We start from the raw sequence: 27,814 nt of genomic DNA, 5'->3' as shown, positions 1-27,814 counted from the left end.
CGCCCTACGCTCCACCGCGTCCGACGAGCTCCCCGCGCACCATCGATCGCGGCTTCCGTCCATGGTGCGGATATCAGAGACGACGGAGCGATACTCGGTGCCGAGGCGCGTGTACGCCGGAGGTGGGGGTGGGGGTGGGCTGCAGCGTGCGACGTCTCCTGCGCTGTCTGGTGTGAGCAGGTTTGGGAGGTATGTGCCGAGGATGGCGTTGTTTCGGGAGGTGATGAGGGATGAGGTGTGTTTTGTGTTTTTTGGGCTCCTGTTTTCTAGAAGTGTTTTTGCTTTTGCGCTTTTGTCATTGTTTTGGGGGGCGAGGCGTATAGTCATTAGACCTGACGAACTGACGGGCTTTTCTAGCTTTGCTACACGACGTTCATCACCGCCACCACCGTCGTCTCTGTCGTCCTCGACATTGTGGGTGTCAAGAGCGACACTGACGATATCAGCTCTCTCTCCTACATAGCTTTCAACTGTACGTCCTCTCTCTCCCCCTTCTCCTTCTCTCCTTCCGCCTCATGCATCCAATAACTCAATCCCCTGTTTTTCCCCCCAACCAACTCGATAGGGATGATCATCTCCCTCCTAGTCATGCACAGCTTCAGCCGCGTCATTAGGCGGCACGAGATGGAGGCGATGATCCAGGACCCCCGGACGTTTTACCCCAACTTGGTCACAGAGCGGGGTACGGCGGATTTTCTGAGGCCTGTGCGTTCGCCTGTTGGGGTCTCGCGGTTTTCTGGTGGGGGAGGGGCAGGTGGGGGAGGAGGGGGAGGGATGGCGTCGCATATGAGGGCGAGGCGGACGGTGCCTGGGCGCGGGGCGCATGACGAGATGGGGGAAGGGGAGGGCACGGAGTCGTTGCAGCACCTCTACCCGGGCGGAGGTGCGACCGGGGGCAGGAGCAAAACGACCTCCACGATCTCCACCACCACCACCTCCCACCACTCTCCGCACTCCAACCTGAACGGGAGCGGGAGGGGAAGCGCGTATTGGGCCGAGGACACGCGTCGTCGTCGCCACCGCCATCGGCGGAGGGGGACGTCGTTGTCGTTGTCGTCAAGGGGAGATGGAGATGGAGATGGCGAGGGCGAGGGCGAGGGAGGGGGTGGGGGGACGGACGCGTTTTCGGTGGCGGCGTCTACCTCGGGGATATCCAACGTCCATTCTCCGCCGATGACCGTCGAGTCGTTCTCGCGTCTTCTCCCGCCCCTCCCCCTCCCCCTCGCCCGTGTCGATTCGCCGCTTTCGGGTGAGAAGTGCGAGTGTGCGTTGTCGGCGGTGGCTTGTTCGTGCTTTTCGAGCTCGACGTTGCCGCGTGTGCCTAGTGTGAGCCGGAGTCGAAGTAGGGGTCGCAGCCGGAGTCGGAGTGGGAGTAGGAGTGGGAGTAGGCGTAGTGAGAGCGAGGTCGACGATCGAGGGTCTTCCCAGCTTAGAGACGATTTTATTCCAGCCCTCTCCACCTCCCCCTCCACCTCCAATAACATAAATTCAAACTCGGACTTGGACGTAGACTCGTGTATACGAGAACGGCTTGAGTGGTACGACGATAGTCGGACGAGTGTGTCTGCCCCTCCGGAGCCCCCAGACGGGAGGGGGGGAGGTGTGGGTGTGGGTGGGTACGACGTATAGTGTAGATGCGTACTACTACTGCTTTGATTTTTAAGAAAAGGAGGAAGAAGATATTTATCGATTATCTACTATTCTGCAATTATATGTGTAACGTTTGTAACATCATGATAACACTGAGCAATAGACGAGTAGGAGAAAAAATGTCTCACCTTTTTCTTTGCCTTTTGAAGTCATGATCTCTGCCAAGGGACTCGAGCGCGTCAAAGGAATTACTACATCTGATTTGAACAAGAGGGAGCACAAGCATATTACATTCCCCGACCCTAATCAACTCTTTCGAGGTATCGCCTTGAATCATACAGCCGCTACCCTCAACGTCTCTGGGCCAGACTCTCCAGAGCCGCCCCGGACGCGATCTGGAACTCCCCAGCCCCACTACTCATCATCACCCCTCCCTTCCTCGTCAACCGTCCCTGCGCCCTCACCACATCCTGCATCCTCCTCTCCGCCTCGCCCTCCACCTGGCCCTCTTCCCGATAATGCACCTTGGCGCCCACCTTCTCGCGCTTCACGCGGGCGGCGGCGTCTGGCTTGCCCTCGGTCGTCTTGGTGGTTTTCGCGGCGTTTGCGCTCTCCCTCGTCTTCGTCCTCGTCTTCTTTCCGCCGGTGCTGGTGGTGACGTTGTTTTTGGCGGTGGTGACGGTTTTGGGGGCGTCGCGGAGGGCAAAGGCTTTGGCGAGATGGCCGATGTGGAGGTGGCGCACGTGGAAGATGTGTTTTTCGTTGGAGGGGTGGGTGGCGTAGGCTCTCATGTGGGAGAGGAATGCTCTGCGCGCTGAGTCGGCGTTCTATATTATTATTATTTTAATAGTGAATAAAATAGACAACGCGATGGTCAGATCACATCGACTAAAAACGAGTGAGGAACTCTCGATTCTCACCTTGCTCTCCCGCAACACCCACCTCTCAAACGACAACTGCACATCAGTCGCCCGTCCCTCATACTCGACGCCCTTCCCACCAAAGCCTTTGGAGAGCACGGTGTCGATGGCCACGCCCTCGAGGGAGATATTGGCTTGCGCATCGGCTGGGCCGTCAGCGACGACGTCTCCCCGCATCTTGCCCTCCACCCATGGCACCCAGCTAGACTCGCTGGGGGCGACGATGCTCCACGCCTCACCGCCCTTCCCAGCGCGCGCCGTCCGGCCTACTCTGTGCACATACTCCGTCGCGCCGCCCTCGGTGGGGAGGTCGTACTGCACGACGGCGCGGACGAGTGGGAGGTCGAGGCCGCGAGAGGCGACGGAGGTGCAGAGGAGGATGGAGGAAGGGGGTGCGGGTGGCTGTGAGGTGAGTTTGGAGTTGGAGTTGGAGTTGGGGGTCGAGGAGAATCCGCGGAGGGAGGCGAGACGGGTTGGTGGGGGCAGGGAGCCGTGAAGTCGGAAGATGGAGGCGTCGGGGAGGAGAGGAGAGGTTGCGGCTATTTTTTCTTTCTGCGGCTTGGTGGGTTTTTTGCTTTCGATGTCGCTGTCGTCGTCGTCTTCGCCTTCATTGTCAGCAGCAGCAGCAGCATCACCATCACCATCTGGGGAGTCTACGCCGTCTCCACCCATAGCCGAGCCCCCAAGAAGATTCCAGTGAAAATCGACAGAGTCTGTGCAGCTGAGGAAAACAATGATCTTTGATCCCCTCCGACCATGCGCCTGCGCGAGGAGGAGCCGTAGTAGCGCGACAAGAGCGACTAATCGCATTTTGAGTGGGACAACTACGTATTTCTGCGATAGCTGGGTTGGAGGCGTGAACTTCTCCGATGAAGAGACTGCCCCTGGTGCATCGCTCTCAGGCCGCAAACCGGCAGTTTCTTCTTTATCTGTGTCCATGGCTTTTATCATCAGCGGCTGGATCAAAGTCGTCCCTGCCAGCTTCTGAACGTCTTCCCGGATAGTGGCTGAACATAGTATGGTCCGCCTGCGACGCTCCCAATCCCATCCGCCGACTTCCATGCTCTTCCCCTCCTTAACAGCCTGAATAGCAAGTTTTCTACGCCCATCAAGCCCTTGAACTATACCCTTGATGGTCTCTTCAAAACCCAACTCCATAAGACGATCGGCTTCATCTAAAACAAGCCACCTACATTTTCCGACGTTGAAAGAAGATGTATTTTGTAGATGATCTAGCAATCTTCCAGGCGTGGAAACGATGATGGGTAGGCCTTTTCTGAGGCGCGCTTTTTCGTGTGTGCGGGTGGCACCACCGCTAAGTAATCCAGATACTAGCCATCGCGTGAAACGAGTAGAGTTTTGATCGTCCTCTGATTCTCCTTCAGCGTGTAGCTTAAGAGTCAGCAGAGCTTCGAGGACGTCTGCTATTTGTTTGGCGAGTTCACGAGTAGGGGCGATGATGATGGCTAGTGTTCCAATTGAGCGATCGATGTAAGAATGTGTGCTTAGAGGTAGAAGATCTTGGATAATCGGTAAAAGGAAGGCTAGCGTCTTTCCAGAACCGGTTTGAGACTGGATGAAAACATCCCTTGCAGCTGTGTCCTCGGACGGCGCTTTCACAAGAAGGGGAAGAACTGCTCGCTGGATAGACGTTGGTTTTGTGATATTCATTTTGGAAGTCATGTGTGCGGCCAATAAAGGGTCAAGACCCAGGTCACAGAACGTTGATGGTCCGGCTAGAGGGGCATTGCTAGGCTTGGATGAGGTTTTTGGGTTCACAGCTGCTAGGGGTGTCTCTATTTTTGGGTTGTATGAGAAGAGGGAGGATATGATCTGAGTGGGTGCTGCTCTGGGAGGATGTGCGGTGCGTTCTGAGGGGGTAGGTATGTCGTTTGATTGGTTAGGGCGAGACGCATCCTTTCGAGGCCGCTTTACAGGAGGATGCTGGGCATCTCCCTCCTTACTATCGCCTTGCTTCTGCACTGCTGTCTTCTCCCAGGTTCTCGTTTTACGCTTCGCAACTCGTTTTGCTTTTACTCTACACTAAACCATTAAAATTAGCGCAAAAGATCGGAAAACAAGACATACCTGTCCGTCCAGCGCCCTGACTTGGCTGCGTGGCTGACGCTTGCTGGTCCTGCTGCATCATTACTTGCGAGATTGAGCACAAGGCCATCGTCCATGATATGAGCCTTGAAAACTGCTTCAAACCGTTCAAGGTCAGGTTTTCAAAATCATTGCATGGTATAGTGGTTCACACTCCGTGAGCGCCACGTGACCCCTTCCGCTGCCGACGCCGGCTAAGTTCCCACGGTTACTCTGTCTCTTTTGAAGCGGTTTCTTTCGGCCACGTCTACCTCTTACATTCATCTAAAAGTTACAATGTTCGGTCGTGTCTCGCTCGCGTTCGTTTTAATCTCCATCGCCGCATTTTTCTGCGCACAGTCTGCTGAGGCTGCCAAAGGTCCCAAAATCACCAACAAGGTTTACTTTGATATCAAACATGGTGACCAGGACATGGGAAGAGGTACGTATCCACATCTCGTGTAACGGTCCTCCCACACTTTTCTGACCACCACCTCGTAGTTGTGATCGGCCTCTACGGAGGAGTACGTTGCTCCTTGACTCTCGTGCTGCGTTCGGGCACGTATACTAAATTACTGCTGGGTTAGACCGTTCCCAAGACTGTGGAGAACTTCCGCGCACTTGCAACTGGTAAAGACAAGGAAGGTAACGATCTTGGATACGGCTACCAGGGCTCCAAGTTCCACCGTGTGATTAAGAACTTCATGTAAGCTCCTCCTTCACGAGTTTCACTAATTTATGTCTTACGTTCAACCTTCTTTACACAGGATTCAGGGTGGTGACTTCAGTAAGTGCAGTAATACTTAGGCGTTGATCTCCTACTCAATACGCTTTCTTGAAAAGCCAAGGGAGATGGTACTGGTGGAAAGGTTTGTTTTGCAAAACTCGACTGTGTTTATAAGGAATTAATGTCGCGCGATAGTCGATTTACGGTGACAGATTCAAGGACGAGAACTTGTACGTATTCTCCAATCCTCACTTGTTACTAGTCAGGCTCACGTTACCTATCAGCAAACTTCACCACACTGGACCAGGTACTTTGTCAATGGCAAACGCAGGCAAGGATACCAATGGTGAGTGATTTGGCCTAAGTATAAAAATATATCTGAGTTTGCATTATAGGTTCTCAATTCGTAAGCTTGTGCGGCGTATTGACGCGATAAATATTAACATGTTCTTTTTAATTCTAACAGTTCATTTGCACGGTCGTTACTAGCTGGTTAGACGGTAAACACGTGAGTCCCCGCATATGAACTGGCTCCGTGTTATTATAACTCGATGGAATTTAACTAGGTCGTGTTCGGTAAAGTCCTTGAGGGTATGGATATCGTCTACGCTATCGGTATGTGAAATATATCTGCATTATTATTTCCTTGTTGCTCATTACCACTTTAGAGGATGTTCCTAAAGGCCGTGGTGACAAACCTGTGGAGGATGTTGTCATTGCTGCATCTGGAGAGGTATGTTCTCATGTAATATCGTCTATCAGTGACTAACTTATTTCTCGTATCAGCTACCTCTGGATGTCGTCGTTGATGGTGAAGGAAAAGAGGTACCTCTTCATGCTGAGCTATAATCAGCGCCTTGTGTTATCTCCAAAATTTGGTACAAATAAAAAATTGTTGCTTGTCAACAGGATCTTGAAGACGAACTTGAACCGGTAGCGCCAACTGATACCACCAAAACTTCGTCAGCAGTCTCTCAACCCTTGAGTACCGTATCACCTGCCGCTGGAACGACCGATGAGAAAGTCGCCACTGGAACTGCTACTCCTGCTGAGGAGGAACCCACGTCTGATGATGCTGTGCTGGACTCTGAGGATTCGGAATCAGCGGATGGTTCTCATTCGAATTCTGCTAAGTATCTCTTCTTCGCTTTGATCTTGCTCGGTATTCCCGCTGTGTTGTTCGTCTGGTGTGGTGGCCTTCGCTGGGCCCGAGGTCTCTTGCGTAAACGAGCTGGCGCGTCTTACCGGAGAGTCGGTGACGAAGATTTGGAGAAGTAGCTCGAAAGTATAAAGCACCAACTGTAGCCATTACATTCATTTTATTTATGTAGATAAGATACAGACACCTGAATGTGACACTCTTTGGAAAACAATATTGGATTTGAATTGATGTACACGTATCAGTGACGTTAGGCTAAAACGGAACTCGTGGCCTATGCAAGCTTTTGAACCGCACCACATAGATTGTCAACCAGCATAGTCCGCAGAACAAGGCTCGAATACGACAACATCACGACTATAATCATGCCTCACGATCCTCGAATAACTGTATTTGTGTTGTTAACAGCGGTTCTATTCGTTGGGACGGGATACTCAGTCGCCTACAATACGTATCTCGACACTTCAAATCCATTGCTCACACACCTTCCGCACCCCCTTCAGGATACAGACTACTTCGCCAACAAGGCCAACCCCCTAAATGTCTTGTTCATCAAGAAAGCTTGGGGGTGGACCTCTGCCGTATTCTTCCTACTGTGGTTGAGCACTCCCTCTCAGGCCAGGACGAAACAGCCATTATTGAAGTGGGCAACAGAGTCGCTAGTTTGGCTTGTATTTACAGGCTGGTTCTTTGGCCCACCCGTCCTTGAACGCTTGATACTAGCCTCTGGGGGAGAATGCGTCGCTGCCCTACCTTCTGGAGTCGTGCTCTCCATACCATCAGAGTACTGCTTGACCAAATCAACCATATCCCCCGTAACACATCCCGCTCTCTTCGCAGCATCACTTGTCTTGCCTGATAGCGAATGGCATACCAGACCTAGGCTCAGGAGAGGACACGACGTATCAGGCCACGTCTTCCTCCTCACCATGTCCATCCTCTTCCTCGCCGACCAACTCCGATCGATATCATCTCGCGTTCAAAAGCCATCCCTTTTGTACAGGCTGGCCGTGAACATGAATATGGTCTTAATAGGCATCTGGTTCCTTGCCAGTCTTACTACCAGTGTCTACTTTCACTCTCCTTTCGAGAAATTCACTGGTTATTGTACGTACCATGGGCTTAAATCTTCAGTTTTGCGTTCTGACAGTTCTATCTAATAGTACTTGGGATCGCAGGCTTCGCGATTACGCAGTTGCCGTTGTTCCGTGAAACGACTGCCACATCACCATCAACGCCTGATAATAGTGTCAGTGGAGCCCAGTAGTAACAATACCCACTTACCCTTCGGTAGGTGTCTTAATTTTCATTATCTTGAGCACCATCTTAACATGCTATATTCCTATAGTGGACGCAGTTCGCTGGCTATTTTAGACATAGTTCTCCTACTCAGCCTTAGATCCTTTGTATCGCCAGAGCAGCTCCGGTAGTATGTATACAGGGCATGTACCATGAGCTACTATTATTATATCTGGATCAGTTCTCGACCCAGACCTTGAATTATTCGAATCAAAGTACGTTGTACACCTAGTAGCTTATCGAGTAATATACTGCCGTCACTACGAGTCTTTCTATGATGATGATATTATTCATAAATATAGTGGATTTTATGTATATTCACAAGTAATTCCGATGCTCGTGTTATTGGGAATGTAGTGCACATGGAACTATCCATATAAATGTCTATGTGAGTTATGGTTGTGTTAGAGCATCAACCAAGAAATTAGACTGCCAACGATGACGGCTGGTAATACGACACTGACGCTGTCACCTGCTAGTCTCCAGAGAAGACCTCTCCGTCTCTGCTGCCCCCGTAGATTTGCGTCGCCCATCTTGAGTCTACCGCCACCGGAGCGCCATGATGTAGGCATCAGTACCGATGGGATACCAATCGTTATTCGTCGTCTCCTGCCACCTAAAACAAATGATCGCGACCAGGACCACCCGCGCGAACCTGCATGCGGCTGGGGAGATGGAGGCGGGAGAAAGAAGGGTGACGAAGATGAAGCCGAGTAAACGTCATCGTGAGTCGTCGCTGACCAGACAGCAGCGCCTGCATGGGCATGGCTGTCGCGCCGGGCAGCATACTGTGCAGGATGCATTAATTCATCAATATCATCTTCTGACGTGAAAAGTGTTATAGGGCTCAGCAGTGGAGAGTCCTGAGGAGTAGCCGGACCAGAGAATGCACGAAGATTGGCCGGAGCAGTCGTATTTGGGACTCGCAGTGTGGGAGGAAAGGGGCTTGTTGGACTAGTGCGGTCTTTGTTTTTATTGGGAGACCAGGCAGACCATATGGCTGAGTCAGGTCGGCTTGGAGTGACCACACGGCTTGGTTGCGGAGTGATCGAAACGGGAGAGATGGAGGAGAAACGTCGACGATGGCGTGCAGGTGTGATGTTTAGGTAAAGCAATGCGATAATGGTGAGTATAATGCAAGGTAAATAGATAGAATTGAAGATTGCACGATGATCTGGGAGGAGACAAGGAGCATCTGCGAACGTGAGAGGTAATGTGGGATGTAACTCTGGGTTGATCAACGAGAGAAGTTGAAAACCGGGTTTGCGAATGTTGCGAGCCAAGGAGTATGACTTGACTGTAACTTCGCGGATTGCCTTATGGTTGGTAGAACCATCCCATGGGCGAAGAACATGCGTGTGGTCACAATAGTCGCGATCATCGCCGCTTTTTCAAAATATCAGAAAGTAGGCTATAGAATGGTACCAGATACACACCTAAATACAGCAGATGGGTGCAGAGTATCCAGCAAAAATTCGGTTGTTTGTTTCCCCAGCATGTTCTGATAGCCTTGACCAGCACCTACTCGCAATGTTCCTTTTTCACGAAGAGGTCCACATGACTTGCTCGACGGCCTCGACAAGGGTATATGGCTGAATAGAATCGATGGAGCGGTTTGATTGTCTGTATAACCAAACGGAATTGGGGCGTTGACCTAAGAAACAAGATCGAGGGAAATACCTGATATGGACTTCACGAACTGAACTGCACCGCCGGGAAGGGGGTTCCATTCATCGTAACTTTTCCCAAGTCCGTGGCGCCTGTAATCCTCCTCTACTAGTCCTGGGGCGTCGAGAAGAATAAGCCTATGGCCGGCTATGGTAACTGCTTGATTGAATGCGCCAAAGTGATCCGAATAGTGCTGGCGAGCGTTCTTCGACAAAGACGGAGAAACTCCAAGTCTGATGAAATCAGTTTGTGAATGATACATACAACTACCACGATGCGTATGGCAAGTAACGTACCCTATGTCGTTGTTCCCCGGAATATAATATATAGGTATGGGAGGGTCCAGGGAAAAGATGTTACTAAAATCTTCATAATACTGCTTGTACCTAACGAAAGTGACATCAGTTGGTCTATAATAAAGCATATCATTCAGCAAGCAAGGCAGTCACGTACTCGTCATCACTTGTTATCTGACGACCAGTTGCCAGCATATCGCCGAGAAAGATGATGGCATGAGGACGAAGACGAGAAGTCACACTCCAACTCTTCTTCAATAAGGTCGTTGGTGAGCTGAAGCCAAACCATGGCTTTGCGGACGTCGTCAAGGGATTTCGTACTTGAGGATCAGATATCAATAGAATATGGGACGGCTTGCTTGTTAGGCTGGAGACCGGCTTTAGAATCGAAGACAACACGATGAGAAGGTGAACGTGTAAAGTGTGAATCCACGTACTTGCTTGCCAGTAAATGCTTTGTCTGGCCATTTACAATCTGAAAGACTGTAAAAATACACGCCGAATTCGCACCAAATGACAATAACCGCCCAGACGAAACGGAGAGCTGGGATGATGACATTTCGAGAACAAAGGCGGGATTTCCTTCCCCGTCGTTCCAAGAGCGTACTCATTGTCCTATCACAGGACTACCAAAGCAAAGAACGACAATGTTGGCGGGCTTGGAAACGAAAATTTCAACGTTGGAGTAGACTTGCCGTATAGTACGGTTATGGAGACACTAAGCATAGCTTCAGGCGCTCCATGAAAAGCTTATATGCCCTGAAGACTTGATGGGAAATACCTAATTACTCAACTAACCAAGACCGCACGCAACAAATTGATTGAACCGGGATAAAAATCAAAAATGTGATATCAAGTCGTCAAGTTAACAGATTTCTCTTCGAGCCCTGCATTTAACAAGTCCAACTACTACTGTAGCTAAACGTTAAGCTCCCATGGCTTTGTACAGTCGTACAGAATGAATCATGATACACATATATCAGAAAAGTACTATACATTTCCGAGTCACAATCCGCATGAAATTCGATTAACTTACTAGTATCGAGGACTTCAAAGGCTGCGAGCTAACCGGATTACTCCCAGTCGACGTCGCTATCCGCATCATCATCATCACCCTCATCCTTACTTGTCTCGTGTCCCTCGCCTGCAACGCTCACGTTCCCAGAAGATACGAGGTCATAACTTTCTTCACTGCTTTCCCGAGGGCTCAAGGTAGCGGGAGTATGGGCGTGAGATGATGGTGCTGAGTTTGCTTCTGTTACTACAAGGGCGCGTGGAGCTGCCAGCGTGCGCTGTGAAGCAGAAGTGAGGTTGTCAATTTCAGTAGGTTTGGACACAGAGTCATCTTCATCGTCTTCCCAGCTGAAGTCTTCTTCGTTTTCCATTGTACCTAGACAAACCAATCAGCACCTTCGTATAAATGTGACAATCTTAATAGTACCTCGCAAAAGAACCTTTCGCCTTTCCTCTTCTTGCTCTATCTGATGCACGCGGAAAAAGTAGCGCTCCCAGAACACTTCTTCTGTCATTTGGGACGGCACTTTCGTGGATAGAATTAGAAGACGCCATATAGCGCACGAAATAACGCAAAACTAACCTAGGGCATTGAAAGTATCGTTCAGTGCCTCTCCATCAGTTGGTTCTGCCAACGCCTCCTGAATGCGCTCTGACCAGTCCTGACCATGGGTACCTTGCTCATCACCACGTGCCTCTTGGATCCACTTGGCGTACAGCTCTTTGACACCCTCTTCATCAGCTGGATCAGCCATAATGGTTTCAGGATCGTAATTCAACCGCTTCAACAGCAATTCAGCTCGCGTTGCTGCTGCGCGCTGAGCATCTTCTGAGTGCCGTCTCGATGATGGGCCTGAATCGGTTTCTTTTCCTTTCCCTTTGATGCTAGAGCTACTTCTCCCATCGGCCTCGCCAGGTGGGGTGGGTAGCATCCACACATCAGAACCGTCCCAAATGGCTCCTGACGTGGATGAACCTTCTTCAGGTGGAATAACCTTGACTGCATCACGCAGAACATCGCCGGCCTCCTTGATAGCATCCTTCAGTAAAAGTTCGCTCTTATGAACGTATTCTTCTGCCTGGGCACGAGTTACGCCCTGTACCCGTTGGAACTCAGATGAGAGCGTCGTCCGCAACTGCGTAAAATCTATGTTCTGAGGTGCATTCCTCAAACCCTCTGGGATATGTGTCTGCACAGTGGAAACGATGTTGGGAGGGAGTGACGATTGGAGCCGCGAGAAGAAAGTCTGAGAGGAAGACGGGGTGGTATCCACATCTGCAATAGGTGTAGTTGGGGAATCTGCACCATCAGAAGATGGTCCAGCCTGAGCATTAGGTTGTTGCTCTGACTCAGTCTCCTCATTTGTCACATTAGGGTCATCTCCCGGTGTTTCTGCAGTCAGCTTGTTCAGCTCCTTCTGCGCCTGGGTTACGACTTGAGTGAGATCTTTCCGCGCAGTAGCCAGTGCACTTTCGCTCTATTGTCCGCGTTAATCCTGTTCGATGGCGGTCGATAAAAAGGAAGCAAGACTGACCTGCTTTCTGAATCCACCCCAGAACCTTCCGAGCTGTCCAATTACTTGCGAAACCTCCTCGTTGAGACTTTGCTCAGGCTGTTCGGTTTGTGGGGGGGTACTGACCCCAGATCCAGTGATACCGTATGTATCTAGAAAATTCATGACAGTAGTGAAAGACTTGGACGGTGGATGAAGGTGTAAAGATTGTATGTATGACTGACACACAGCGAGCAGTCGTGGTAAAACGCGTAATAACCCGATTCAAACTATATCAGGTCGGCTACCGGCAGACACTATCCACACTCGTTTTTTGATTTTCAGCAAGTATCAATTCCATCTATCCAGTAATTTACAGCATGATACACAATATCGCAGATACAGATTACACGAAAATAAATCAGTCAACGTCCCATGAGTGCCAATGTACCACCCTAATTTTATGCCATAGCAGCTACTGCAGCAGGTTGCGCACGAATAGTCTCAAAGAAAGGCGTTGCTTTTGCAGAAGCATTCACCATGACTTCATCTTCGGCGGCCACTAACGCCTTGTGGGCCCGACACTCCGTAACGAAGTCGGTGAACATCTGGGGAAAGAATAAGTAATAGTCATGTGTAGTAGCGACCGAATATACCTCAATGGTGTCAAGAGGACCGCCACAGCTCTCAGGGTGGAACTGTACCCCCCAGACCTTTTTACCTGACTCTTCCGTGGACTTGATACCTTCAACTGAAGAATCGTTGCAGTTGATGAAGGAAGGCTCCCATCCTTGAGGGAAAGGATCCTGCAACTTCAAGGCGTACTGATGATTCTGACTGTGAAGGAAATCGGAATCAGTCACGCAGAACTATAACAGCATACCAGACAAATGGATCTTACCTCGTGACATACACCCTCCCAGCCTTAATCGAACCAGAAGATGCCAATGCCAATACAGGTTGGTTATGTCCACGGTTACCAAAGGTCATACGATACGCATCCAGACCAATGGCCATGCCAATGATCTGGTGACCCATGCAAATACCGAAAATAGGCTTGTCCCACTCCGCAATAGTCTTGCGCAGAATTACGGCTGCATCCATACATTTTGAGGGGTCACCGGGGCCATTAGACAGGAATAACCCATCAAATTTGTCACGAACGGCGTTGAAGTTGTAGTTCCAGGGTAGAACTGTAACGGCCGCATTTCGTCGGACTAAAGCCCGTAGAATGTTGGCCTTGGCACCGAAATCAAGAACAGCAATTTTCACATCGCCAGTGGGGTTTAGTTCGTATGGTGCTTTAGTGGATATTTGATCAACGAGATTCTCTGCACTCGGGTTCCAGTACTGCTCAGGTGATGGCATTGGAGCAGAAACATCAGCGCCAACAGCGAGACGGCCAAGAGTAGTCCCCTGATCACGCAGAAGTCGTGTGATGGCCCGAGTATCAACGCCAGTGATACCAGGCACGTTGAAGCGGCGACACCAAGACGCTAATGATTCCACCGCACTGTGATGGGAGAATTTCTCAGCGACATCAGCGACTACTACTCCAGTGCACTGTACGCCATTCGATTCGAGAAGAACGCCGACATCCCGTCCATCAACTGGGGCTCTGTTTAAAGGCACACCGTAGTTTCCAATGAGGGGGGTGGTGAATACCAGGATCTGACCCCGATAGGAGGGATCAGTCATCGACTCGGTGTCTAGAGGGTCATCAAATGAGATGATGGCACGAATAACTACAACAAGAAAACCTACATGATGTGATTGATGTAGAGAAAACTGTTTCTCCAAACACGCTGCGGGGCGCGCCAAACGACCGACCTGAGAATGACTGGCCTGTTTTGAGGTGCAACACAGCGGGCAATGCTGTCGATGGGCCAGCATGAGTTGCTAAGCCCCGGGAGAAAAGAGGGGCGCGAATGAATGTTCGAGATAACATAATGATTTTTTAGATGTTACGACTGGTGTAAAGGCGATCACAAGTTGAGGAGAGAGAATACGAGGTCACTGAGATAACTAAACAAAACGTCAGCGACCATCTCATAGAGCACTTATATATAAGAAACACATACTCGTCCCGAGTGTTTTGAGTGAAAGTCATGTACGAGCTAAAAGCTCAATTGAAAACGATGATGCGCTCGAGCAGGCGGTGGAGTAAAACTGTAATTTACTTTGCGATGAGTGCAAAGTAGCTGATCAAGGAAGGCTTTTATAAAATTTTTGCAATGTGGCTCCTCTTATTGGGGTTTATCCATTCAAAATCCGCCAGTTCACGTGATCCTAAGCGATTGAACACTTGACTCGACCCTTTTCCTACGCCTTTTGGTATGATCTTTGGCGCCATCATGACCAAGCTTAACCCTCAGCATTGGGAACTGCCATCTGGCCTCCAATTGTCGACAAGACACCCTTCAAGGACGGAAATTGTACTGGCCACTTATTTCCTTTAGTAAATGCTAAGCGGCCCAGCAAAGCTTACACTGAAACAAACAGAACACTACAGTATAGTCCATACTTGCGCCATATGACCGATTACTTAGACATGATCACTTTCTTCTCAAGCGCCTGGACGCTTGGGCTGCACAACTGCGCTTGGTTTTGATGCCGAAGGCACGGGAGACTTTGAACCGACGGCGATGGCTACTTACTATCAGCTCGTGCGTATGTAGGGTTGCATTATTGCTGCAAATGCGTTATATCGCCCTCAAAAAGCCTACGCTTGTTCTGCTTCCGCGCTTCGGGATCAGCAGGCGAGAAAATCAAATCCTAGGCGCGTAGTTTCATTTTTACCGTCGTCTGTTCTGACCAACTTGAAGTATCCTCTTATATCCTGTTCATCACTTCCCAAAAGATATGATTTCCATCTGCCTTAATCCCATTTGGTTGCACTCCCTCTCAGCCTCGGTATATACTATTTGACTTGGCGACCGGTCAGGCTATCCTATGTTGCTTGTATTGCTTGCATTTGATCAGAAGCGCAACCGTTACTATACATGTATTGTGAAGTTCAGCCTGGTGGATGGTCGCAGTCAGGTGGGTTCTCCCTTTAGTCACTACGCAGTGTAGAATTGACTAAAACCCTCGGAACAGATATCCTTGTCTGTAGTGATCGTACGACGTGCCTTTACTTGGACCTCCCTAAACACGCTGTCCAGTAGCCTTGACCTAACGGGTTGCACGGATTCGAGCTCATCAAGCCTATAGCTTAAAGATGCTGTCCAAAATTGTGGCACCCCTCATCCAATCAGTGGACTAGTACGAACGGCTTGGCCCGCTGGGTTTGGACACCTATTTCCACCGGACAGGCTCATGTCACGCCACAATGGCATGACAGTGTCATTAAGCTACCGACGGTACAATACGCGCGGGTACCATATTTTAATCGGCTTTGTTACAAGCTACTAACCGACCAACTGTCCTTGATGAATTCCTCCAGATTCCTCCGCATTCGACGGATCCATGATCTGGGCTTACTCTCACTTTATTTGACACGTTTTGTGCCTATTCATGCTTCTTGGCCAAGTGGCACTGAGGCACTTTATTTGCGGGGTCGAAGCGGACGCCCCGAATTTCCCATTTCTCGGACCGACAGGAATTTCTGATTACTCTCTAGATAATATCAAAAGTACAACGCTGTGTAATACCAGTCAAAATAAGCATCTTTGGTAACTTGGTCTCCCTAATGAGACCAGATTACTTAAATGACAGTCGAAATTTACATGAGTCTACTCGTTCAAGTTGGAGATAATCGGTGCTATGGGGTTTCGAAGAAGACACCCCTGACAAAATTTTGATCCTTGAAAATATCAGTAGACTTCAGCCGAATAGAAACTAAGCGAAGCGTTCACTGGAGCAAATGTTCATGTGACATTGGTTCATCCACTCATCACCAAACATCATACTCGCTACTCTCACATTACAAATGCAACAAGATCCAGAAGATCTAGATCCCGTAGGCTACCACGACCTTGAACTGTCGGAAGCATGTGGTGGGCGACGGGGACAAGAAGCCATGTTTTCTGACAATAAATAATATTTGAACAGCGATCGATGTACACCCAGGTCGACTATATACGGCCTGCACGAGCGAACCAGTTTTTCTGCTGGCCACAAGTTCCATTGGTACAACCAGGACACCTAAGTCCCATCTGCGTAGTCGTAGGTCCGACCTTTCCTGAAGAATAGTCGCGAATATGTTGCGCTGTGATGTCTGCCAGAGCCCGAATAAACACAGGGGAGTCGTTCAACGACTCTGCTCTCTGGACTTCCATTCCGAGCTAAGGAAGGTTGAAGGTAGCATCAGTACATGAAGTTAAAATAAAGTATGGACTAAGCTTACTTCTCTGGCCTCGTGAGCATATTCCAGATCAAGCTCGTAGAGCGTTTCGATATGGTCACTGGTAAAAGCAATCGGGACCATCACGAGATGTTTCTTTCCCAACCGGGCGAGACCTTTGACAGCCTCCCCTGTCTGCATACCCATCCATGGAGTGGGCCCAACTTGTGATTGCCAGACGAGACGGAACGGATTGGAGTGACCTAAACGATCCATCACGGCATTGACGGAAGCAGAAACTTCCAGAACATATGGGTCCCCACGATTAACAACTGACATTGGCAAAGAATGCGCTGAGAAGAGAAGTACCACATCTGAGCGGACCGCGGGATCGAATTTTGCTAGCGCTGCTTCTATGTGTTGGGATACTGCCTAGGGGAAAAAACAAAGCAAGCAGAGATACTATAAGTTGTAGTTCTAAGGAGTGTCATAATGAATAACGTACCTCGATAAACCCAGGGTGTGTCCCCCATCGGTCGATCACACTCCATTCAATGTCACCCATTTCACCGGCCTTGCCTTGACGAAAAAGTTCATTCAAGCTACTTCCAGTTGTGCTGCAGCTGTACTGAGGATACTGAGTAAATGCAATGGCTCGTTTGACGCCATCTGCCTTCAATTGCCGTGCAGTCTCATCCGTTAGAGGTTTGGCATATCGGAAGGCCACATAACTTTTATGAGGGGCAGTCTCTGGGCTGAGCTCATCCAGTAAAGCAGCCATTCCAGCACCCTGTAGTTGTGTGTAACGAAGGATTGGTGATCCCCCGCCAATGTCGGCATATTGTTTTTCTATCTGTGGTGTCCGGCGTCGGGCAATGATGGGGGCGAGAAAGCGCTGGAAAGGCAAGGGGATGAGGTCTCCATCAAGGAAAAGGTTTTTAAGGAAGTCGTGGGTCTCGGGAACCTAATGAATACACCCCTACTGAATATAACACATTATAAAGTAAACAGAAAACATACCGTCGAGGGGCCTCCCATATTCATCATGACGATGGCTAATGGCAGAATATGTATGTTCCCACTTTGATACTGTATATTATGTGGTATGCATACCTGTTGGACTACGATGTGTAAGAGGTGAGGATTTTTTGAGTCTGTAGAAGGATTTTGGCCCACCTTTTCCCTTTTGTGGGCGTGCTATGCAACGTTGCCAATGAGCGCTGCATAGCACGGGATATTGCATTCGTTCGCTGAATGTTGGCCAACATCTCTCCCTTGCAGCAAACTAGAGCTGTTCCTAAGACGTGGAGGTTTCTTGCCGTACAAATACGAACAGCCGGTATTTCAACCAATGATGGAACAGCCATTTTCGACCGCGGGAAGATCATAGCTTCAAACTCAGTGGCATTAATACCACAGACATGTCTCTGGTGTTTAAAATTACGCTTTTTTTCTTACAAGATACAGGTTTAGGTCACGCAAGAAAAGTAAGATGTAGAAGATATAATTCCAAAGTATAGTATGACAGAGCTGACATTATGCGATTTATGGAATATAGTAAATGTCGAGAAACCGCCAGCGATGCGACTCTAGCACTATGTCATCACGAAACCTCACAGTGAATAACCAGAATATTGACTACGACATTTCTGGGGAGAGCACAGAAATGTGGGGGTATGGTCCCAGAATCTCAGAGGCATTAGGAAAGCGGGGCCGACGAGGATCAAATCGTGCGTACGTAGGTGGTGAAACGGCGGAACGGTTATTCCACGCAATATCTTCATCTATAGATGCGCTGGGGAATTGATGTTCATCTACATGACTAATGTATCGACATTCTTGGGGGTTGATTGGACCTTGATGGTTAGATACTACCCAGTCTGAGCAAGGTGGCCTGTCGCCGGTGACAAGAGGGAGAAAAGCCAGAGGAGCGTCTCTAGCATTACTATCGGCAACACCTTCGTTCTCTATGAGGGGCATTTCCGCAGTTTGTCCGTTAGGCCTGGAAAACGTGTCCTGGACTGCACTTGATGGACTACCATGAGGGGGACATTCCTCATAAGCTGGAGGACGTTCCAACGATAAGTCCGGGGAATCAGCGGCAGTGAGTGAAGATGGGTATAATACTTCCATTATGCTGTTCGTTGTAGGCAAATGGTGTCGTCTCTGAGAGGAGCGACGTTGAATTCGCTCGTTTCTAGAATGTGGCGTCACTACATCATCCTGTGCATGAAAATATGAGTTTAATAATAATAGAATAGATAAAAGACTCACAACTCTAGGCCTTCTGCGACACCATATACAATGACATCCTGGAACACAGATGGTTTCAGCGGACAATCGAGCCCATGAACGCTCAACGTTACTAGGGTCAGTTATCCGGGTCGTACTTTGTGGACACACTCTCTGCATTCCTACATGAGCGATGCGCTAAGGCCAATTACAATAGGGAAAAACTAACCGGGGGAGGATGAGTAAAAGGAACACTCTCATCTTCAGAGTTCATCTTGGAGAGTCTAAGTAATTTCTTTTTTATGATATCGAGCATGAAGTGTGAACGAGCAGGATGGAACTTTGGCGAATTCTGTTGAGCAAGTAGTGGGGTTGAGGTGTAGTTGAGGAGATCATAATCCCTCACAGAATGTGGGTTTATAAAGATATGCGGATGGGGCCCTCAAGGGGTTGTCGGATGCATGATCGGATATTGACATACCGAGACTTCCGTTTCGTTGCTACTTGCCTTACAGGGGTCACGATATGTATGCCTGAATTGAAATGCCAAATTCAATATTGCCTCCTATGAACTTCCGCCGTTGTTAGCCTCGGACTCGGAATATTGGGTTGGACTCACCTAATCCCCCGTATTGATACATGGCAGATCTAGTAAAAGGAGAGAAGTCACAAACAAGACGCACCGCAATATTAATATGATGTTGGAAGTGCATGTACAGACGCAGGGACCATTTTAGATTGACAGCAGTATAAATCTACATTCCCGCATAGCTACAAACATATGACAGTCAATTCAAGCTTGCCATTCAACGGGGATAAAATAAATCACTGCTTAAGGTTCGAATTGTAGATCATGACACTGGCAAGATTCGGAAGCCCCTGATTTGTCCCCCTTTGTCTTTTGTGGCTGAACGTTAGGGGCCAGTCAAGTATCAGCGAATCCGCGGAGGACTATCAAACAAGTAAATCATATGATATCACAGAAAGTGAGACCTTGAAAGGAAGGACCATATGAGAAAACGGAATGAGCAATTCACCGACTTCACTTGTTGAACGACATACATTTTGTTAGGAGTATGAAAAGCTGTGCATATTCAAAAAGAAACAACCATCCAAACGAAAGTCAATCCTTCTATACGTCCCCACCATGGTTGGTAGTAAATTTAACTACTAGTAGAATCTGAGAGATATATGTCATCTGACCAGCTCGCGTACTCATCTACAGCTTTGATCAAACTTTCGCCCTTTCTTCTAGCTGTGTCTAAGGCGACCTTGTGCAATGGTAACCTGAATGGTGGATCCTCAAGTTCTGAGAGTCTGTACATAGCCTGGGCAAGTTTAGCCGGATCTCCCGTGAATATACGCTCGACTCCAGGGTAAAGGCTGCGATATTTGCTGCTCGGTAGGGACGGGTCTGCATATGCGGGGTGAGGAGGCTCCATGAAATTTTTCGAAGGTGCTGGAGTACGAAAAAGAGCAGGTTCAACAAGCGTGATCTACCACAAGTTTCGATTCAGCATTTATCAAGAATCAGTCCGTCTAAATAGAATGTTCTCAGTGAACACACCTTGATATTCCATCTTGGGTCAAGTTCAGCGGCCCATCCTTCGGTAAGGCATTCTAGCGCTGATACATTCTTTTAACAAGCTTGACATGCGGATTAGAGCAAAAGCTACGCACCAGCTTTGCTGCCAATCGCGGCAGATGCCTATTTAGCTACTTCAAAAACTGTGACAAAGGAGCACGTACGCAGCGCCGTAATGTGCTACTCCAACGGCTCCCACAAAAGCCGACCTTGATGACATCTGCAAGAGTCGTCCACCAATTGGCCTGTTTATATCTCTAAAGCACTTCACTGCTTCCTTGGTTACATTCGCCGCACCCCAGAACATCACCTCGAACTGTCCACGAGCACTCGTTTCGCTGATTCCCTCGGCTTCAGATATGACACAGTATCCAGCATTGTTGAAGACAACGTCAATTCTTCCGTATGTTTCTATTGCCTTGTTGAATGCTGCAGTGGTTTCCGCGGGATCTGTGACGTCAAGGCGAAGAGTAAGGAGACGTGATGATGGATACTGTTCAACGAGATCGGATAGCATGTCAGGCTTGCGCAAAGTGGCCACAGCGATGTCGCCCTTCTTCAGTACATGTTCTACGACCACACGGCCAAAACCCGATGAAGCCCCAGTTACTGAAATGAAATGTGAGAATACATGGCATCAATGTCCAGAGATTACCCACCGAACCAAACCCTGGGGGATGTCATGATGAACGCGGGCTACGAAGACAAACTCAAGAGATGGCTCGCAATAGAGATAGCGTTTGATAACAAAGCACTGGTGAGAATAACTCCTTCCTGATGTTCACAGATACTTTTGGGGCTTTATATATGACAGTCACTTATCTTGACCCACATGATTCACCTTTGTGTGTCAGCATGGTGGGTACACGACGGATATTATGTAGTCGCTACCAGAATCCAGAGTATTGTTTCTGAGCCAGTATGAGAGACTTATATCCCCACTCAACGATGTCCCGAACGATGGCGCAGTAGAGATCAACAACATAATCACATGAGAGACGGAATGCCGAAGGAAGGAAACTGCTCTCATGAGCCCAGGACGAAACCAACGGAAAGCAAGAAGTTTGGGATCTCAAGCTGGACCAAGCTAATAATGTTCTGCATCGTGATGTAGGGTGTATATGGCTGAATGTACAGTACTATCGTTGGACAGATGTTGCAGTCCGGACACCATATGCTCTTGGGCCTCTACAGGCTCAACAACCGTTGTACAAGCCCCTAAAAAGTTGTCAGAGGTAGAATAGAATGTAACAAACCTATCCGTAAAGAATTTTGTGAATATCTTACCTGTAGCGATAAATACAGACCAGACACTACGGTCTTGACCTCCAAAAGTGCGGAATTTGAGGCAAAGAGGGCAAAATCGGGGCAGATCGTGTGCTAGGAAAGTCACAAAACTTTCTAAAAAAAACGTCAATGGGTAAACCTCTACCATGCCAGGTGCTTACCAAGTTGATCAAAGCCTTGAGGCACCTGCAGATGGAAGAACAAGGAGAAATCGTGACTTCATGACCCAAAGAGGCAGTCACGCATCATTGAAGCCCAGTAGCTCCGCTTTGCACCACACATGCATCTGAGCTTGTCTCATTTTTTCGATGATTTGGCCGAACATTGTCGAAGGTGCCGCGCGTGACAAAGTGTGACCAATAGTTGCATGACTGCTCCAAAACCTGCATTGTCATTTCGGTTTCGTTCCGCTGCAACAAGGTGTCTGATTCACACTTTTATTTCTACACAGGGACCTAGAGAACTCAAAATAGCATCTATTGGTAGTCTTCCGAAGACTCTAGCTCCACTCACTGGCGAGTAATTTCACTCCTCGCAAAAACGGTTGCAAGCATCTGTCCAACGATAGTACAGGCAAACCTCAGGATGCAGATTTGAACTTGAAATTTCGCTTGAAAGTCAGCGGACAGTCCTTTCTCGTCGTTCATGATATCAAACTCGAACCACAGTTTCTTCAGCTCGTTTTGCTGTTCAATACTTTCAGTTGCGATGGATATTCAAACTTTTGATCATGAAAACTGGATGTTTTGATTTTGGGCAAATGGCAAAAGAGACGACCGCACCACTCACCCACTGACTTCTTGTAATACATCCGCCCCCAGTGACTAGAACGAAAGTGGGTATTACCAAGGGCTAGACAGGCAGACCTGAGTCTGTCATGAGGCCCATTAATACCCAGTGCGGGAAGCGTGTAGTCGTGGCGCCGTGTTCCATTCAGGCGGTGAAAGTTCGCTCAATTTCATGCTAATTTTGTATAGCGAAGGGAGCTCGACCGTGAATTTTGGCATAATTGTTCTCCCCTTCTGATATTCGGGAGTCCCTTACAAAGCATTAAAAGGCGAATAACAAGAGGATACGGACTCGTGATTTTCAGCACCAACACCCAGTCGGTGAACGAGATGAAGTTCAGCTCTAGTTTGATCACTTTGGCTTTGGCCTCAGTTTCGGTATTTTCTACAATGCTCTTTGCATTATACGTGCTGACTTCATCAAGATGGCAAACCCGGTGGCGAGAGACACATCGGGGTATGTCAAAGCGTCTGGTCAAGGCTTTACACTCAATGGTGAACCGTACACGGCCTTTGGGTATGCTTTATCCATGCATTTCCGTTGAAGAAAAGAGTGTTGATGTTCATACGTCAATTGCGATAGCTCCAATTCCTACTGGGTTGGCCTTATGGAATTGAGTACTACCGACATGGATACTACCTTTGCGGACATCGCAGCGACTGGTGGGACAACAGTCAGAACTTGGTATTATTGCTTTTGTGGAATAGATGCAACCCTCTGACTTTATACTACCAGGGGCTTCAACGAGGTCACATACCCGAGTGGCGATTACTACCAGCTTTGGAACGGGAGCACCCCTACCATCAACTATGGTGCTACAGGACTAGAGAACTTTGGTATGCACGCTCCTGATAGCGTCTTCCGAACAATTATGTTGATTTCTCTCAGATAATGTCGTTGCTGCTGCAAAGAAGTACAACATCCGCCTGATCGTCACTTTGTACGTGCCATTGCTGTTCTCACACAGGTAGTATGTTCATTGTTGATATGATAGAACTAACAATTGGGATAACTACGGTGGTATGGACGTCTATGTCAACCAGATAATTGGTCAAGGTCAGCCCCACGATTATTTCTACACCAACCCTGAAGTTATCGTATGTCACATTTTCTATGGTGTGTTTGCATTAGTCTGAACACTGCTTTCTAGGCTGCCTATCAAAACTATGTGAAGGTGTTTGTGTCCCGCTACGTGAATGAGCCTACCATTTTTGGGTGGGAGCTTGGTTGGTCTTTACTACTTCTATATAGTGTATCTGATGAATGACCTTCCTCTGAAGCCAATGAGCCGCGATGCACTGGGTCCACAAAGTCGGTATCCAATTCATAATTGGTCGAGAATTGATGCTGACGTACGCTGCTTGTGTAGTGCTACATCGGGTACCTGCACCACAACAACCATTACAAACTGGATCAAGACCATATCTGCTTATATCAAATCGATTGACACCAACCACCTTGTTGGTCTTGGCGATGAGGGCTGGTTCAACTATCCCGGAAATCCTGACGAATCTTATAAGTACGTTTCTTATTTCAACCACAAGGCACTGCTAACATAGTACTCCAATAGCGGATCTCAAGGCATCGATTTCAATGCCAATCTGGCTGTTGATACCATCGATTTTGGAACCTTCCATGTGGGTGTGAAGCTTTTCATGGACATTTTCCCTCTGCTAATATAATTTCAACCTGTGGTAGTTGTATCCGGTAAGTGTAATTCATGTGTAGGGTATGGTGTCATTCTAATACCCTGGACTTTGGCAGTTCTCTTGGAGCGAGACCAACGAGTAGGTTTCCTTTGTTATGGTGTTAGCATCTCTACTAAAGAATTCGCTTATTCGTACTACTTAGCCCAAGCGCTATGGTATGGGGTGCGGAATGGATTCAAAATCACAGGATATCACAGGAAACATACAACAAGCCAGTCCTCATGGAAGAGTTTGGTGTTCTCGCCAATCAGAACCAGACTGAGACCTATTTGACTTGGTACTCCACTGTCATTGACTCTGGTCTGACAGGTGTACTCATCTGGTATGTTATATCACCGCCATGCCACAATCCACTCTAATTTGTGTAACAGGCAAGCTGGATCGAATTTAACTACTGGACCGTCGCCCAACGACGGTTATGCTGTAAGTCGACAACTTTTATCTCTAGCTACGAGTTCTCAATCTCTGTTTTTACCTCGGACGTAGATTTACCCTGATACTCCCATTTACTACATGGAAGAGGGTTTCTCGCGTGCACTCAAAGCTAGAAATACCTAAATGGAAAGTTCCTTCAGTTGTAAGGGGTGAAAGGGTGTCCGTTGATTTTTGCATTGAATATTGGGGTCAACTTGTTTTCGCCGTGGTTATGTAGGCTTGTATTTTATAAAAATTTTACCTTTACACTTCTGAATGGTTTTGTTATTTCGTGCTTTGATGAAGGTATAATTGGGATTGACTTGCCCTCCCTCGATATTTGAGCTTGAATTTCAAGTACTCAGGTCCGGAGGTTTTACGCTCGGCGGGGGCATTTCAAGTTACCCGAAAAATGGACCTCAATCACTTCACTCATCCGTACCACCTGCTTGTAACTGCGTTTTCTCTGGTATTCAAGTTATTACTCAGGCCGTTCACAAGGTACAATATATCAAGAGATCGTGCGAAAACATGTCTGAATGGTGATCGTTCATTCTACAGGATCAGTGTCTTCAAAAGTGCAATGTGTCTAGTTCACAACGCAATGATCCCGGGCCCATGGTGACCCTCTGCTCTGGAATGCTATAGCCAAGAGAATTTGCATTCTGTACTTGTGACCACGGAGATCCTCAGGGACACGGGATAAGTCCTATGGGCAATACAAGGCGGTTAAATTTCGCTCATATTTATGATGGATGTACTGCGAAGAAAGGCCGGAAGCGACTCCTATTATCCATGCTATTTGCTCCGGTACCATGCACTTAAAAACACGAACCAGGCCGAAGTCTTCAAACCCGTTTAACTCAACTCAAAAATCAAACCCGTAGGCGTATACGCACAGCTATGAAGCTCTCTGCTGGCTTGATCACTTTGGCTTTGACTGCTGTAGCTGCTGCACAGTCTGTCAGTGAATGGGGTCAGTGCGGTGGAATCAACTACACTGGATCCACGAGTAAGCTTGATTCTGTTATGCCCGCAGAACACGATCGCCTCTGACATAAGGCCTCAGCCTGTGCTTCTGGTCTCACTTGTACTGAGATCAACACGTATTACTATCAGTGTTTAGCATCAGTCACTACAGTCACGACCTCCACAAGCTCTACAACTTCTACGGCACCACCCGCTACAACCTCGAGTCCTTCTGCTCCTATAACCGGATTCGTCAGTACGTCTGGCCAGAAGTTTACTCTCAACGGGGCCACATATACTGTAGTCGGGTCAGTCTCTACCATTCTACTTACATGTCCTTCTTTTTTGATTGATATTGTTTAAATCATAGAGGGAACGCGTATTGGGTCGGGCTTATGGGGCTCACCACTAGCGAAATGAATGTTGCATTCAAAGATATTGCTGCGACTGGGGCAACTACTGTCAGAACATGGTAAGCTTTGCACTTCTTGGAGTCGAGATCATCTTGAGGCTCTATTCTATTATACTTTGTAGGGGTTTCAATGAAGTAACTAGTGCAAGTGGTGACTATTACCAGCTTTGGACTAACGGAGTACCAACCATCAACACGGGTGCAACTGGGCTCCAAAACTTTGGTGCGTTATATCTCTCCCTCCCTCCCTCCCTCCCTCCCTCTCTCTCCCTCTCTCTCTCTCTCTTTTGTTGTTGTTTGATCGAAAACTGATCTTCGTTGTTCCAGACAATGTTGTGGCTGCTGCCAAGGCAAACGGGCTTCGTCTCATCGTGACTCTGTAAGTCTGAGGCTTCTTTAACCCTCTTATATCTCTCGTTGATATAATACACGTCAGTACTAACAATTGGTCTGATTACGGTGGCATGGATGTGTATGTGAACCAACTTGTTGGCCAGGGCCAGCCGCATGATTATTTTTACACCAATTCTGCTTGTATAGTGAGTCGTATATTCTGTTGAGATGGATCACAATCTAACTGATCTTTTATGTGCAGTCTGCGTTCCAGAACTACGCAAAGACGTTCGTGACTCGCTACTTGAATGAGCCTACAATCCTTGGTTGGGAACTAGGTAAGTCTCGCTTTTTGTGATTATATCACAGCGATGTTTATGTATTCATCTCTTAGCTAACGAGCCCCGATGCACCGGTAGCACTGGGTATGTCCTTTTCTTCTCAGAACCAACCATCTTCTCAAATGTCGACTTTGAGAACTACTTCTGGTTCTTGCACTGTCGCCACCGTCACCAATTGGGTCAAGACTATGTCTGCCTACATAAAATCCGTTGATTCAAACCATCTTGTTGGTCTCGGAGATGAAGGATGGTTCAATGATCCAAGTAGCTCTGACTATCCATATCAGTATGTATCCCGCCCTGACCATCCCTGCGCGTAAGTTGCTAAAGGTTTTGGTTTTTGAAGGGGTGGCGAAGGTATCGACTTCGTGGCCAATTTGGCTATTGACACCATTGATTTCGGGACCTTTCATGTACGTTTATTTTTCTGCAATCCAGAATCTTCCTGCTGACACACTCACGTTTGTAGCTTTACCCGGTATGTGAACGTGAATGATCAGTCTAGTTTGACTCTCATGAGAACCATCTATCAGGGAAGCTGGGGAGAGACATCCAACTCGACAAGCTGGGGACAAGAATGGATCATTAACCACTACACCGCTCAAGCCAACGCCAACAAACCAGTGATAATGGAAGAATTCGGTGTGACCAGTGACCAATATAACACATACAGTGCATGGTACTCCACCGTACAGAGCTCGGGTCTCAGTGGAGTGCTCATCTGGTTAGTGTTATATGTTATAATGTGGATATAGTCGCTGAAATCATATTGCGTATAGGCAAGCTGGCTCTAATCTCTCCTCTGGACAGACTCCTAATGATGGATATGCTGTATGTCCACCTCTGTACATTATTGGTTTCGAGGCTAAAATCGAGGCGTGCAATGAATAGATCTATCCTGGCACGCAAGTCTACACCTTGGAGACCCAGTACGCTGCCTCTATGAAAGCAAGGGGTTAGGGTAATCTACTTTCTGAGACACTTTTTGTTGCACCTATTGTGAAGTGTTCATGAAATATAAGCACCTACTAGCCATGTATTGCTCGCTGGAATATATGTGTGTCCCTCATGTGCAAATGAAAGCAGAACTGTCAGGATGGCGGGTTGGCTAGCAGTCGGGATTGCCTTTTATGGAAGGCTAACGCGTCACTCTGGTCTCGGCAAATTTTTGGAGGGTTGTTTACTCAGCGATCGCCAAAAATTCCCG

The 27,814-nt window shown here is 48.1% G+C and overlaps 12 protein-coding genes across 12 annotated transcripts; 6 read left to right on the top strand and 6 right to left on the bottom strand.

Moving 5' to 3' along the window:
• Positions 1 to 1,940: 1,940 nt before the first annotated feature.
• Positions 1,941 to 4,693, bottom strand: SERLADRAFT_407820 (uncharacterized protein; the record flags this gene model as incomplete). The annotated part of the gene is made up of 3 exons (XM_007317483.1): positions 1,941 to 2,417; positions 2,511 to 4,548; positions 4,599 to 4,693. 3 exons carry the CDS (start codon positions 4,691 to 4,693, stop codon positions 1,941 to 1,943), a joined length of 2,610 nt encoding a protein of 869 aa, XP_007317545.1.
• Positions 4,694 to 4,848: 155 nt separating this feature from the next.
• Positions 4,849 to 6,233, top strand: SERLADRAFT_387331 (uncharacterized protein; the record flags this gene model as incomplete). Its single annotated transcript, XM_007317482.1, has 12 exons — positions 4,849 to 5,037; positions 5,097 to 5,119; positions 5,183 to 5,301; positions 5,363 to 5,382; positions 5,439 to 5,464; positions 5,518 to 5,552; positions 5,607 to 5,668; positions 5,718 to 5,728; positions 5,789 to 5,830; positions 5,889 to 5,937; positions 5,991 to 6,055; positions 6,109 to 6,233. The coding sequence occupies 12 exons, from the start codon at positions 4,893 to 4,895 to the stop codon at positions 6,169 to 6,171; spliced, it is 660 nt and encodes a 219-aa protein (XP_007317544.1).
• On the bottom strand, positions 6,230 to 6,693 carry SERLADRAFT_465557 (uncharacterized protein; the record flags this gene model as incomplete). Its single annotated transcript, XM_007317481.1, has 1 exon — positions 6,230 to 6,693. One exon carries the CDS (start codon positions 6,638 to 6,640, stop codon positions 6,452 to 6,454), a length of 189 nt encoding a protein of 62 aa, XP_007317543.1.
• A 57-nt stretch (positions 6,694 to 6,750) lies between these two features.
• Positions 6,751 to 9,477, top strand: SERLADRAFT_465550 (uncharacterized protein; the record flags this gene model as incomplete). Its single annotated transcript, XM_007317480.1, has 5 exons — positions 6,751 to 7,588; positions 7,645 to 7,771; positions 7,830 to 9,166; positions 9,217 to 9,403; positions 9,461 to 9,477. 2 exons carry the CDS (start codon positions 6,847 to 6,849, stop codon positions 7,746 to 7,748), a joined length of 846 nt encoding a protein of 281 aa, XP_007317542.1.
• A 340-nt stretch (positions 9,478 to 9,817) lies between these two features.
• Positions 9,818 to 10,464, top strand: SERLADRAFT_387322 (uncharacterized protein; the record flags this gene model as incomplete). Its single annotated transcript, XM_007317479.1, has 3 exons — positions 9,818 to 9,834; positions 9,902 to 10,122; positions 10,182 to 10,464. A coding segment is annotated over one exon (176 nt), but the record flags the coding sequence as incomplete, so codon positions are not given.
• Positions 10,465 to 10,569: 105 nt separating this feature from the next.
• On the bottom strand, positions 10,570 to 12,532 carry SERLADRAFT_448399 (uncharacterized protein; the record flags this gene model as incomplete). Its single annotated transcript, XM_007317478.1, has 4 exons — positions 10,570 to 11,134; positions 11,186 to 11,284; positions 11,342 to 12,236; positions 12,294 to 12,532. 4 exons carry the CDS (start codon positions 12,435 to 12,437, stop codon positions 10,818 to 10,820), a joined length of 1,455 nt encoding a protein of 484 aa, XP_007317540.1.
• Positions 12,533 to 12,581: 49 nt separating this feature from the next.
• On the bottom strand, positions 12,582 to 14,487 carry SERLADRAFT_465545 (uncharacterized protein; the record flags this gene model as incomplete). The annotated part of the gene is made up of 5 exons (XM_007317477.1): positions 12,582 to 12,859; positions 12,908 to 13,088; positions 13,153 to 13,960; positions 14,016 to 14,276; positions 14,333 to 14,487. 4 exons carry the CDS (start codon positions 14,197 to 14,199, stop codon positions 12,713 to 12,715), a joined length of 1,320 nt encoding a protein of 439 aa, XP_007317539.1.
• A 1,840-nt stretch (positions 14,488 to 16,327) lies between these two features.
• On the bottom strand, positions 16,328 to 17,583 carry SERLADRAFT_368821 (uncharacterized protein; the record flags this gene model as incomplete). Its single annotated transcript, XM_007317476.1, has 4 exons — positions 16,328 to 16,537; positions 16,600 to 16,968; positions 17,042 to 17,500; positions 17,557 to 17,583. 4 exons carry the CDS (start codon positions 17,581 to 17,583, stop codon positions 16,328 to 16,330), a joined length of 1,065 nt encoding a protein of 354 aa, XP_007317538.1.
• A 445-nt stretch (positions 17,584 to 18,028) lies between these two features.
• SERLADRAFT_448396 (uncharacterized protein) lies at positions 18,029 to 18,759 on the top strand (the record flags this gene model as incomplete). Its single annotated transcript, XM_007317475.1, has 1 exon — positions 18,029 to 18,759. The coding sequence occupies one exon, from the start codon at positions 18,098 to 18,100 to the stop codon at positions 18,341 to 18,343; it is 246 nt and encodes an 81-aa protein (XP_007317537.1).
• A 634-nt stretch (positions 18,760 to 19,393) lies between these two features.
• On the bottom strand, positions 19,394 to 21,834 carry SERLADRAFT_465540 (uncharacterized protein; the record flags this gene model as incomplete). The annotated part of the gene is made up of 9 exons (XM_007317474.1): positions 19,394 to 19,539; positions 19,598 to 19,761; positions 19,831 to 20,264; positions 20,336 to 20,394; positions 20,449 to 20,456; positions 20,518 to 20,962; positions 21,013 to 21,571; positions 21,641 to 21,754; positions 21,802 to 21,834. The coding sequence occupies 5 exons, from the start codon at positions 21,035 to 21,037 to the stop codon at positions 19,932 to 19,934; spliced, it is 870 nt and encodes a 289-aa protein (XP_007317536.1).
• Positions 21,835 to 22,580: 746 nt separating this feature from the next.
• Positions 22,581 to 24,835, top strand: SERLADRAFT_465536 (glycoside hydrolase family 5 protein; the record flags this gene model as incomplete). Its single annotated transcript, XM_007317473.1, has 15 exons — positions 22,581 to 22,806; positions 22,854 to 22,945; positions 23,012 to 23,113; positions 23,165 to 23,265; positions 23,318 to 23,369; positions 23,424 to 23,526; positions 23,580 to 23,655; positions 23,710 to 23,740; positions 23,799 to 23,948; positions 24,000 to 24,066; positions 24,128 to 24,136; positions 24,194 to 24,216; positions 24,281 to 24,460; positions 24,510 to 24,561; positions 24,625 to 24,835. 15 exons carry the CDS (start codon positions 22,759 to 22,761, stop codon positions 24,694 to 24,696), a joined length of 1,158 nt encoding a protein of 385 aa, XP_007317535.1.
• Positions 24,836 to 25,327: 492 nt separating this feature from the next.
• Positions 25,328 to 27,639, top strand: SERLADRAFT_355683 (glycoside hydrolase family 5 protein; the record flags this gene model as incomplete). The annotated part of the gene is made up of 14 exons (XM_007317472.1): positions 25,328 to 25,564; positions 25,622 to 25,829; positions 25,892 to 25,993; positions 26,056 to 26,156; positions 26,261 to 26,312; positions 26,370 to 26,472; positions 26,529 to 26,604; positions 26,661 to 26,691; positions 26,744 to 26,893; positions 26,954 to 27,020; positions 27,077 to 27,085; positions 27,141 to 27,331; positions 27,387 to 27,438; positions 27,499 to 27,639. 14 exons carry the CDS (start codon positions 25,456 to 25,458, stop codon positions 27,565 to 27,567), a joined length of 1,320 nt encoding a protein of 439 aa, XP_007317534.1.
• Positions 27,640 to 27,814: the final 175 nt, after the last annotated feature.

Source organism: Serpula lacrymans (genome assembly GCF_000218685.1).
Source record: "Serpula lacrymans var. lacrymans S7.9 unplaced genomic scaffold SERLAscaffold_6, whole genome shotgun sequence".
In the NCBI taxonomy this organism is placed as follows: domain Eukaryota; kingdom Fungi; phylum Basidiomycota; class Agaricomycetes; order Boletales; family Serpulaceae; genus Serpula; species Serpula lacrymans.
Note: the sequence above shows the minus strand (reverse complement) of the source record. Positions and strands in the feature narration are given on the sequence as shown.